Source organism: Aptenodytes patagonicus, chromosome 2, assembly GCF_965638725.1.
Source record: "Aptenodytes patagonicus chromosome 2, bAptPat1.pri.cur, whole genome shotgun sequence".
Taxonomy (NCBI): domain Eukaryota; kingdom Metazoa; phylum Chordata; class Aves; order Sphenisciformes; family Spheniscidae; genus Aptenodytes; species Aptenodytes patagonicus.
In genome coordinates this window covers 130,912,282-130,925,292 of record NC_134950.1, presented here as the reverse complement: position 1 = coordinate 130,925,292, position 13,011 = coordinate 130,912,282, and the positions used below count along the sequence as shown (strand labels likewise).

The 13,011-nt window shown below is 37.7% G+C and overlaps 1 protein-coding gene across 1 annotated transcript in view; it reads left to right on the top strand.

The window, feature by feature from the left end:
* Positions 1 to 13,011, top strand: part of KCNH8 (potassium voltage-gated channel subfamily H member 8) — a 204,339-nt gene that overhangs the window by 78,817 nt on the left and 112,511 nt on the right. Inside the window, exon 3 of the mRNA XM_076332319.1 lies at positions 265 to 396. Coding sequence (XP_076188434.1) covers positions 265 to 396 — 132 coding nt within the window. The remainder of the gene's footprint in view (positions 1 to 264; positions 397 to 13,011) is intronic.

Genomic DNA, 13,011 nt, shown 5'->3' with positions numbered 1-13,011 from the left:
AAACTCTATTAATGATCCCTGTAGATAAATTTTGCATTTAAATTAATGCCTTGCTTCTAGAGAAAGCAGTATTACTGAGCTTCAACCAATGATGCAAAGATATTTACATGAGCTGAACATCTGTGATTCCCTGACTACTGACCTCCTAAATGAGATTTTTTCTTAGAATTACGTTAGTTGTAGATTTAGTAGTTCAGGTTTGTTTTTTTTTCCTCTCTGCAAAAAGACAGCTGTTTGAATTAAATTCCTTCTTTATCCTTGCAGGGTCTTCTTTCTGGTGCCTACTGGATATTGTTCCTATAAAGAATGAAAAAGGAGATGTAGTACTCTTTCTGGCCTCTTTCAAAGATATAACAGACACAAAAGTGAAGATTGCTGCAGAAGACAAAAAGGAAGGTTCGTGTGAATTGCAACAACATTGATAAGAACCAACATTGATAAGTTTTTTGAGAGTCGAACTCTCATGTACACTTTTCAATATAGAGACCTCCTAGCTTTCCAAAGAAGAAATGAATATATGACATGGTGTTGTGGTTTAACCCAGCAGGCAGCTAAACACCACACAGCCGTTTGCTCACTCTCCAACTCCCCAGTGGGATGGGGGAGAGAATCAGGAAAAAAAACTAAAATTCGTGGGTTGAGATAGACAGTTTAATAAGACAGAAAAGGAAGGGAAAGCAATAATAATAATAATAATAATAATAATAATAATAATAATAATAATAATAATAATATATACAAAATAAGTGATGCACAATGCAATTGCTCACCACCCGCCGATTGATGCCCAGCCAGTTCCCAAGCAGCGGTCACCACCCCCTGGCTGACTCCCCCCAGTTGATATACTGAGCATGACATCGTATGATATGGAATACCCCTTTGGCCAGTTCGGGTCAGCTGTCCTGGCTGTGCCCCCTCCCAGCTTCTCGCGGGCAGGGCATGAGAAGCTGAAAAGTCCTTGACTAGTGTAAGCACCGCTCAGCAACAACTAAAGCATCAGTGTGTTATCAACATTGTTCTCATACTAAATCCAAAACACAGCACTGTACCAGCTGCTAGGAAGAAAATTAACTCTATCCCAGCCAAAACCAGGACACATGGAAGGATAAATAAGCTGTTGAAGTTCTTATTTGTAATTTTTTTTATTTACATATTGCTCCACATTCTGTAAAAATAGAGTCCAGGGGACAGAGTACTTTGTCCTCAAAATTAAATTTTGTTTTAATGTACCGTGATTTAATTTATTTACTTTCTAGATTTTCAGAGGTACATTTTGGAAAAGCTAGACCTTTTTAAGCATTCCTTATGCAAATCTGATTTCAACATGGCTGAGATGAATGAATTCCTTTTTTCATGTTTTTCTATAAGCAGAACATACACCTTTAGAAATTATTTTGCCTATTCAGAAGCGTGACTATTCTTGTGTCATCTAATTTTCATTACATTATATGAAATTATAAGATTTATTACGCGTTTAGGAATATCCAATAGTATAAGAAATACATTCTTACATTTATTTGCTTCTGAAAGGAAACAATGCAAGGATTTTCTCATGAATTTGGAAAAAGCTTGTGTTATGCTAATGACTCACAGCTGCCATAAAATAATTTTAACTGTATAGTGTAGTCAAGTTTTGCTAAATTCTGCTAACACAAAGCAAAGACAGTGTGGAGGGATGGAGGTTACCCAGTCAGCATTGACCTGTGTTGTGTATCAAAAGCAGTGAACTTATTTCAGGTTTACATTTTGTAAAGGTATACTGAACTAAGAATTTACGTTTGCAATTTTTTAATGTCAAAGGACCTGTCTAGAAAAAGTTTACCTGTAAAGGATAAATGAATTCTGTAAAATTTCATTGCTGTTGAATTTTCCAATCTGGTACTACTCTGGGATTTATTTAAATTTTTCACCATAGCCATTTGATTTCTGCATATCTCAGAAACAATGTAGATATGGCCTTAGGACTCCTTTTCTCCTTATGGGTTTCTGAAGTAAGGGAACAATTACAAACAATTACTATTCAACTTTTTCTGGTTTTAAATTGTAGCTTTTCAATAAAATAGTTATATTTCAGTTACAGAGAAGTGTAATTCAGCATTCTTTTACAACATTTTAGTATTTTAAAACAGAAAATATGCTTCCCTGTGCTACTGAATATTCTTAAATCATCATTTATGCTAACAATGTCTGCCTCTTCTGTACATTTGGACAAATAATTTCACCTTTGTCTTATTTTTCAAGCCCTGAATAATGGGGGTGGGGGTGGGGGTGTGTGCATCCTTCATTTTTTGCACCGAACATATTTGAGAATTTCTGAGCTGGAAGACTGAAGAAAGGTTTTGAAGTAGTACACAAGTACATTTTGCAGCTTTTCCTTACATCCAATTTCAACCAATTTTACTTCACCTCAAAGTAAAATAGTTAAAATACAAAACGTATTTTATCTAGTTTCTCCTTAAGCCTCACAAAACCTTACACTTACAAAAGTTTTAGGAAAGTAGTTTGTTAAAACATCATATGTGGGACCACGTAGAAGAGAGATTGTCAGAACATCTGTGCTCTAAAGGCTAATGATTTACCTTATGAGATGCAAATTTTCAGTATACACTCAGTACGAAATCACATTTAGTATGCCAGTGATGACTTGAAATAAGTATATCACTGATTATTTGTAAAATGACAGCTATTGTTTAGCTGATAAACATTTTATAGCTGTATGCTTATTTTAGGATGGATTTAAATGATCTTCAGCTTTTGATGTGGGTTCATGTCAAATTGTAAATCTAAGCAGATTTTAACTCATGTTTGCTGTTGTGCATTTAAAAATTAATACTCCTCCTACTGTGTACTGACAGAGGAACATTACAGAGATACATTTCACCAGCAAATGTCCATGCAATTGCTGAAAGCTTATAAATATTGATAATTAGCTGCCTTGTGCGATGTACTCTTTAGAGCATAATCCTGAAACTTGGTTGTTCCTTCCTTTTATACTCATTTTAAAACCATGGCAATCATTTTATGCTATGGTGGTACTTGTTTGCATCATGGCAACAGAAAGTAGCATTTAGTGTGGGGCATTGCCAAATACACTGTTTTATATAATATAGTGAGATAAGAAACAGGATTTAACCATTTATTCAAAATATTTGCAAACAATTCCAGTATTTTAATTTTATGTAAATCTACCTAGCTATATAAAAATAAATTTAATGGTACGTTGGCTCTTCGAGTAACATTCAAATTCGTCCTATCAGAGTGATTCACTAGTCCTCCAGTGGTGAACATCATCTTATCATTGTCAGAAAAGAATTCCCAATACAATCAATGCAACTGATTCAGTGTCTGAAATTTCAGAATGTTTAACTTCTAGAAGTAATTGGTTCTTTTTTACTTAGACCACCACTATCAGGCATGTAGGATGCACTTCGTATTAACAGAAAATTGAGTTTGCATTTTGTTTAAAAGTATTAAAGATCTTTTTTAATGTTCAGTGATTAACATCCATTGCAAAGTGATTGATACACGTTGCCAGATATTATTTTCACAGTGAATATTCCTAAAAAGATAATTTTACTTTTTCAAAGATTACTGAATTTGTCCTTTCAAAAATCAGATAACTTATAAACTTGGAGTTGAAAGCCAGCTCTTGCTATAAGATAATTGCCATTATGCGCAGTTTTCTATTGCCTTTTTCGCATACCTCTTGCAGTTAGTTTGAGTATGGGAAGGAGATCTTAGATACAAACATGCTCAGTGTGAAACTCTTCTGCCCATGCAAGGCATGTTTCTGTTTCAGTCTCTCTCTTCTCTGTTCTGCCCAGAACAGACTTTGGTAATTTGTATGGAACATTAATAGTCACATTCCAGCTCTTTTTAATTTCTAAACTCCTTAGAAAGCTTATCTAAGAAAATTCCTTCATGTTCCTTTTCTCCTAAGTCTGCCCTGGACCCCTTGGCATTCCACCAACACTCTATGGTAATACACTCCCATTGGTTGAGCCTCCAAAAGTCTTCTCCAGACTCATTCTTCCTCATGTTTTTCCTACTTTTGGTATCATCTGTTTCTTCTGTAAAATCTTGTTCTCCTTGTACTTCCACAATAACACCTTCCTGGTTTTATGGCCTCTCTTTTCTTGTGGATTGTCTTTTTACTTTTGCAGACCTCAGGAGTTGATATCCTCTTCGATTTTCTGCAGACCTTTTCTTATCTATTTTATCTCATCTGTTCACACAACTTCAGTTGCTCCTTTGTGCCAATGCGCCTTGCAAAAGTCCACTTTTTTCCTGATTTCCCTTTACCCAGCCCAAATGTCAGATGTCGTCTGTGACCTTTTCTTTTGAATGCCTCATTCTAAATACAAATTTAACAGTTTTTTCTGCTCTTCTTCTGTATAAAAGTTTCCAGTGAAATCAGCCCAATCAGCCAGTGGGAAGAGCAGACTTTGTCCTAAGACTTTCATATGAGAAAAAAGCAAAAGCACATGCCTGAGAAGTTTGGCAGTCTTCAAGAAGTGCTGTGACAGCAACTCTCATACGGCTTCTTTTGTTTGGTTTGGTTTTTTTAAGTTGATTTACCATCCTCCTGCCCCACCCCCACACCCCTTTCAATTGCAATGTTCTTAGAGGCCTCAATTTTTCAATATCGGCAATTTGCTTTCAACAATACGTATTTCCCCTCCCTGTAAGTTTATTGTAGAAATACACTCTGCTTTCCATCTGCTTAATAATACCTATAATCTTTTGCTGTTGTGAAAAGCAACTTAACAGATTTTCTTCCTAAACTTGGTCTCTTTAATGAAATTGATGGTCTTTTTTTTAATAAACATAATGATTCCTTCAGAAACTGTTTCTTAAACAGTTTTATGAGAGATTTATTTTAGCATCCTAACTTACGATGAGCTACATTTTGGTAAACTGTTAAGAGTTCCATTGTCCTTTTGGGGGAAAACTAGTTAAACTGAAAATACCAGACTCCAGATCTGAACTCCAATATGGTATGGCTGGGTCAGTGTTTTTTCATTTCTGCATATGAACTTTCCATAATACACTTGGACACGTGCTGGAAGTTAGTGAGATTACAAGAATCCAGATAGGGAAATAAGAAATTAAATTAGTCTGTGACTACTTTTAGATCTCTACTCTGTATGCAAATATGTAATAATTTGGGTTATATAGCTATAGAGTTCTACTGTTATAGTCACTGCTAAAATTCCCCTGTTGAATCTGACTAATTCCAAAAAGTTTCCTTTAGCCTTCATTGTTAATCTATTTGTTGTTTTTTTCTTTGAGAAAATTTTTAGTTCTTTGTTTGAAAACAATTATCTTAAGACAGATTTTCTCAGCTTTATCCCAGCATTATTATAAAAATGCGTGCAATAGACAGTAACCACAGAATCACACGATAGTTGAGGTAGGAAGGCATCTCTGGAGTTTGTCTACTCCAGTGCCCCCTACTTAAAGCAGGGTGAGCTAGAACAGGTTGCCCAGTACCACGTCCAGATGTGTGCTGAATATCATGAAGGATGGAGACTCCGCAACTTCTCTGGGCAGCCTGTTCTGGTGTTTGACTGCTCACAAATTAAAAAAGCTTCTTCTTATATTTAAGCAGTATTTCATGTATTTAATTTTTGTGCCCATTCCCTCTTGTCCTTTCACTGTGCACCACTGAGAAGATTCTGGTTTTGTCTTCTTTACCTCTCCCCATCACGTACTTATATGAATTGATAAGATCCCCCCCCTGAGGTTTCTCTGCTCCAGGCTGAACAGTTCCAGCTCTCTCAGCCTCTCCTCCTATGTCAGATGCTTCAAACACCTAATCATCTTTGTGGCCCTTTACTGGATTTGCTCTGGTATGTCCATGTTTCTCTCGTACTGAGGAGCCCAGACCTGGACCCGGAACTGCAGATGTGTCTCACCAGTGTAGTAGAGGAGAAGGATCACCTCCCTCAACCTGCTGGCAGCGTTCTTCCCAATGCAGACCACAATGCTGTTGGCCGCCTTTGCCGCAAGGGCACATTGCTGGTTCATGTTAAACTTGGTGTCTACCAGGACCTTTGGGTCTTTGCCTGGCAATCTGCTTGCGAGCTGGTTGGCCCCCAGCCTGTCCTAGTGCATGTGTTTATTCCTCCCAGGTGCAGGACTTTGCACCTTCTTTTGTTGAACTCAGTGAGGTTCCTGTTGGCTCATTTCTCCAGCCTGTCAAGGTCCCTCTGAACCTTCTTACAGCACAAACATCTGATGTAACAACTCCTCGCTTCCAGATTGTATCATCTGCAAACTTGCCGAGAGTGCACTCTTTCCCATTGTCTAGGTCAGTAATGAAGAAGTTAGACAGTACTTGCCATAGTATCAATCTCCCAGTCATAATGCTATTGAGTGGCTTCCAGCTGGACTTCATGCTGCAGATCACAACCCTCTGAGCCCAGAAGTTCAGCCATTTGTCAGTCCACCTCACCACTTCCTCACTTGTTGTTGGTCATTGTCTTCTCCCCATTCTGTTCTTAGTTTGAAGGCCTCCTTGCCAGGTTGGTCTGCCTGTTGGCAAAGATGCTTTTACCCTAGTAATAATGTGAATTAAAAGCTGGACTACACCCTTTCTCACCACGGATTAAACTAAGCTGCAGTGTTATGGTTTAACTGGCTAGCTTTTTCTGGCTTCTTATTAATCCTTAGATCTATATGAATTTCTAAGAAAACAGATTTATTTTGATTATGCATCATTTGTTGGAGGGAGAAGTTGTTCTTTTCATTGTGCCAGAAGTGAATTACCATGTGCCAAACATTTTGCATTCCAGATTTTTATGTAAAAAATGTCTGCTGGGGGCAGGGATGGGCTCTTCTAAGAAATTCTGCAATGTGCACTTCAATTTATTCTGCTTAATTACTGTCTCAGCTATTTCATGATTGCTCAACCTACAGCAGTGAATATTCAGGGCACAATTTTTCATTTTAAAGCTCCTTACACCTGTCAGGAGGCAGGATATTGAGAGGGGGACAAACAGTCACCTAGAAGTACAGTATTCAAAGCAGATAAAATTGTTTCAGGATGCATGGGACACAATGCAGTTCTGTCGATGGAGAAGGTGGGATAGAAGCACAGTTTTACCCCAACTTTCCCACTGCCCAAAGGAAGAACATATTGGCGAAGCCTTTATTCTGCAATGACTCAGTTACATCTTCTCTAGGATGACTTTGCTCCTGGCCGACCATCAAGTAGGAAGGGTCTGCGTCTCTTCTGCCCTCAGTAAAGAGAAACTGTTTTCCTCCTGGTCAGTGCATGAGAGTGTAAACACTTAGCGGACAAAAATAGAGCTGCCTTTCTACTCCCTGTTCCTGCAGATACATGTGAGCACATAGATGCTCTCCCTCTCCCCTTTCCACCTTCTTATGCAAACAAAGAAGTGGTATTTGAGCCTTGAACCTTTAGAGACATCTCAATATTCACGGCCATTGCTTTAGCTTTATACCAAGTGTTAAATGCGAGTGGCAGTTTCATTCCAGTGATTCTCAGAGAGGCACAGGGTGTGTCCTGGAGGTGAGGGGAGAGTGTCCTTCATGGTATATGTGGAGTGAAAATGAGAAAAAGAAAAGCAAACTCTGATTCTTAAGCAAATGCAGAGGAGCAGAATGTATTCTGGGATATCCTGGAAGGGTGAGAGAATATATGCATTTGCAACCAAATAGTTCGTTGACTCATCAGTTCCTAGATAAACTCATGCAATCACCTCTAGATTTTCTTTAGAAACCAAGTTATCAAATGGGGGGGGGGGGAGGGGGAGTTGTTTGTTTCAGGTTTTTTGTTTTGTTTTTAATTTTGGTGCTTTTCTGTTTGTTGGACTAGGTTGATGGCAGACAGTGCAAAATATCTTCAGATTTTCCTTTTAGAGTTTGCTAGCTCAACCATGTAAGACTGACAACAGAAAGGATGGAAGAAACAGAATATGTTTAGTATGGGTGTTGCTAATTTAGAAGAGCTCTTCAGAGTTGGGTGTGTGGTAGGTGTTTTTCTGAGGGGCAGAGGGAGGGGTTTTTGAGGAGGTAGAGGGTTTGCCAACTTTTGTACATAAATGTCTTATTTCTATGGAAAAAATCTGAAAAGGAAGAAATGTCTTTAAAGACTTTCACAGGCCTAGACACAGCCTGGTGTCTTACATTTTATTAATTAAGAGATCATGAGGACTAGAATGCGTACTGCAAATGTACTTTGTGTTCAAACACAAATAAGGGGACTTGGACCACTTGCAGAATTCACCTGTAATTGCAGTTATACCAAATGTAGTTCATGCTATAGCTCCGCAGAGCAACTCTGAGGTCCTATAAAGACTCAGCAAATAAGACCTATTACAGGTGAGTTTTGCCTAGCTGTAGCAAAGGCGGTTTTACAACTGCCAACCATCCATCCTACCTTGTATAATTACGATTGTAAACCAGTTTTGGTTTATGACCAGTCACTTTCATAGTCTGAAAATCTCATTCCTTGAGAGATAATCAGAGATACTTTCTGGGTGTTTCAATGACCACAGGAAACATATACACAGACATTATAGGTTTTTGAACTTAAATATGTCTTATCTCTTTAAACTATTTTTTTTTTGAAAAGCTATTTTTCCCCTCTGTTTTAACTCTGGACAAGTGGCACTGACCACAAAACATTTTTATAGTTGACTGATCTGGTTCTGAATTGTTGATAAATATATTAAGAAAACAAGCCTTCATTTTCAAATGACTTGCTTTCATTACAAGATAGAAATTATCCAGGTGTATATATTCCTACTTTCACTTAAGTGGGCAAGGTTATACTTTACCGTCAACTTCTGTGCAAATCTTTTTTTTTTTATTAATTTCTGCAAAGATCAATGATTGTGAAATTATGATCACCTCAGATTACAAAGAACCTTCCTCAAATATTCTGGAGGACAAAATATCAATAAATATATTATGTCATTGAATTAATGGAATTAAAGGAAAAAAGAAAACCTTTAGGTTCAGTGAGATTATGTCCTTAAATACTACATCCTTGCACAGAAAGACAGATATTAACACTTGCTGAAGTCAATGAAAAGCTTCTCAGTGACTTACATAATTGGAAATATTTAAGCTTTAGAGCTTTTTAAAAAAATATTTCAAATATTCTCTGTATTATTACAGTTATGGTTTTGTTCATGATGATAAATGAGCATATCACTTTGCCAAGAGCTATCATTCACTGTGGGAAATACAACCTGTTCCAGGAAATAAGTCACACCAAAAAACAACTGAAAGAATAAGTGATGACCCAGCTGTAAATTCAACACTACATTTTGTTCTGTACGAACTACATATGACCACTCACTTCAGTTAAATCAACAGACGTTTCAAATTTGGTGGCATAATAAAAATGACAATTTTCTCCCTTGTGAGACGACTCTCTAATTGTGTAGTAATAAGCTGGTAATTAAACTATTTTTATGTGATTATGAAATAGTTATTTTTAAGTTGGAATATTTTACTTCATTATAAGAGATTCTGTAACTTTTTAGGTAAAACCTGGAGAAGGCAGTACTATTAATAAATGGGAAAATAGCTTAAAGTCAATTCACCTTCAGAGTTCTTCTACTGAATCTTGGTCTATTAGAAGTAGTTGAAGAAAGGTGTGTCTACTTGGATTTTTTTTTTTTTCAATTCTGAATTTTATGAGATAGGCCCAAATACTGGCATCTAAAAAAGAAGATTTGTTTATTTATTTAGGAATGTACACCCATCAACCACCAAAATGGAGGTGGAGAAAGATCCCTTCTTCAGGTCTTTGTGTGTCTTTTCCACCCATCCTTTTTTTCTTAATGATGGAAGAATCAGCAGCCCAAAATGTGGTTAAGGATTTCTTATCTCATAAGCATACCACTGTTTAAAGGTCTTTCTGATCTGAAACAGTAGTAGTAATGTATACTATTGCTTCTTTTCTCTGCCTGTTCAAAGCTGAATTTTCTCTGAAGGCACAGTATTAAAATGATGAAAATCATACAATTGATTCTGTGTAAAATTGGTCCCTTTAAAAAATGTTCTGTAATAATGTTTAGTTTTTCAGCTGGCATGTGCGTTAAGTGCGTCTTCTTACTGAATCAGTTAATCAGTCAACAGAATAAAAAAGCAGTTAGAGACTAGCCTGGATCCACCATACAGCTAACAGTTCTGTGAATATTTGGTCGTTGTTGATAGAAAGAATGTGTCATGCAACCAACAGACCTCCTGCAGCCTATTGCCCATGGTAGTGCTTTTATTCTGTCATTGATACCAAAGCAGGCTTTTATCAGTTTTCACTTTATTGACAACTGCTGGTGTGCTGTCCCCTAGAGAATAATATCTGAAAGTTAGCTAAAGGTTTTTAAAAGCCTAGAAAGATTCATACCAGCCTTCCATACAGTCTGTTTTTGAAGGGTTTATGTTCATTCAGAATCCTTTTGTATTGCTTTACCCCAATTGTTTCCTTCGGAATTTACTTGGGGGTTTTTTTGAGGACTGCCTATGAAATGTCTTTTGCGTTAATGATACTGGATATGGTTAAGTACCATTGTGTTTCCTGTAGACATCACTGTATTTATTTTATGGTATGTGGGCTATTCATGGGTGTGTATGCAAAGATCACACTTTCTGCTGTGGTTTTCCTTACCTTATGATGCAAGTGATGAGGGTTTCTCAAGACTTGTATTAAAAGGAAAAAAAATCTAGATTGCACTTCTTACAGGAAGCCTTTTATAGGTAGAATTGTAAGATTAATAAATGATTGAGAAATTCTTTAATAAATGGTTCATTGAACCCATGATCAAAAAGGAACTGTTCAGTACTTATAAGATATCCAAGGTAACAACATCTCACTGTGCGATTGGGCCAAGCGGCTGGGTTATGACACCCTAGAGAAATAAACAGGAAAGTTAAGGGGGGAGGTTTATTTCCCTGCCTAATTTCAGAATACAGCAGTAAGAGAGATCATGCAGGTACATGAATGTACCACTCCCTCTGTGTTTTGAGGAGGGAAGGCTCCAACCGGCAGGAGTTTGAAGTCACAGTGTTAGCCTGGTTACTACCCCTTTCCACAGTGCTCCAGCTTATACATAGAGCAGCATCAGGGATCCTTTCAAGTCTGTCCATATCTGGATGCTTCTTAGCAATGAAGAAAGTCCATTTGTCCTGTTCTACCTTTTTTTTTTTTTTCAAAAGGAAATCTAGTTCATACCTTCAGAAGGATATTATTTCTATGACAAATTTTCTTAGGTAGGAGCTGGCATTACCTGCTGTTTTATCTCATTATTGACTTTCGCTTTGTAAACAAATAAATAAAAATGTCCTTAGCTACTCTGCCAACTTACCCAGTCCTCTGAGTAAAATGTTAGTAGAATAAAAATTTTATCTATTTATTCCTCATACTTGCCCCTGGACCTCAAAAGAGCTAAGAAGAAGTAATATCATTATTTTATGCAAACCTATTTATAAAAGTATGCACTACACTATTAAGTAAACCTAAAAAATATCATTTTTCCAGATAGCAGGTACTGTAGGGTTGACTGTCCATGTAAATCTGGAGCCATCTGATTGTAGCTCACTGCTTTTCTTCAGAACTCTTCCTTGCAAAGTGTTTAAAGATAGCTATATCTATATCTTTCCTTTTTTTGCCCACATGGACAGTGAGGTTTGCTGCACGTCATGACTTGAGATGGTCATATTTATACTGTTTGAAAAGGATAGTCTATGTGTCTGAATCAATCTTACCCTAAGCCTAACAGCCCCACCTGGCAAACAAACAGGACATCAGTGGCAACCAAGTAGTTGGGGCTGGAATATAACCTTGAGCATGGAGCTACTGTGGTTGTGAAGATGTAAAAAAGCAGCAAACGGTTATGGTCTTGTCCCTAGTGGTGATCTCTGTCTTTTCAATGGATACTGTACTCAAAGGAGTGAAAAAAATTGCAGAAATACTGCTAAGAGTTCCAAGTCCGCAGCCTCACAGCCTTTAGGATAACTCTGTCCCATTGGTTTTTAGTAGAACTACTTTCTGTGAATGAAGTTACTCAGGTGTGCAGGTGTTTCCAGGACTACACCCTCAGACTACTTTACCTCACCCCTCTCTACCTCATTCACTTATTGTCAGTATATCGTGTTCTGGGTTAAATTTGAGAGGTGCTGGTTGCTTTTGTTCATTCTCTAACATTATGATTGCTTAGGTAAAACCAGATAAATCTCTTGGATTTTCCTTTGTAATATAAATGCTAGATATTAATTTTCTCTTTCATGTCCATGCACACTTGTATAGAAAACTTTCTGTGGTTATGATCCATAATCAGACTGGGAGATGATTCTGTACAAGAGCATGTTGGTCATTTAATCACACCAGAGGGAAATCTAGGTAGTGGTATTAATTAATGCATATTCTGTTGCGATAATGCATAACCTGAGGGAAAAGCAAAGGCAGTTCTTTTGAAGGGATACAAATTAATGCTGTGAAAAATGAGGAAAAATTCCAAGGCTGAAACATATTTTGTCAATAATGTACAATCTTTCTGGCCAGAGCAGGTTAGCTTATTTCAGTATTTCGAAACAGATGCATTTCATGGTCTCTCTCATGCCACAGCTTGTCTGCTATGGAGTGAGCATAATGCTTCTGGGTCACATCAGAGTTACTCAGTGTAGACAGCTTGAGTCCACCGCACAAGAAGATTATGGTGGTTCTGCTTGTATGTGATGGATTTACTTTCCAAGGAAGCTCCTATACCTGTGCAATTACAGCCAAGCACAGGGCTGGAGACCTAGAACGAGAACAGGGTGCAGCCTGCTCGTGCCTGTGGAAGAGTTCCTGGGCCATGAGCCGGTTCCTGTCACCCTCTCAGCTGTCCTGAGAAGGAAGGTCCTTGGGAGCCGGCAGGCTGCAATGGGCTCCCTTGACCATGTGTTGAACAGCCCTCCTCCAGGTCTGGCTCTGCCTCAGAAAGGACTTGTGATTATCTTTTACTTGTTACCACCTGGACTTCATGACTGAAA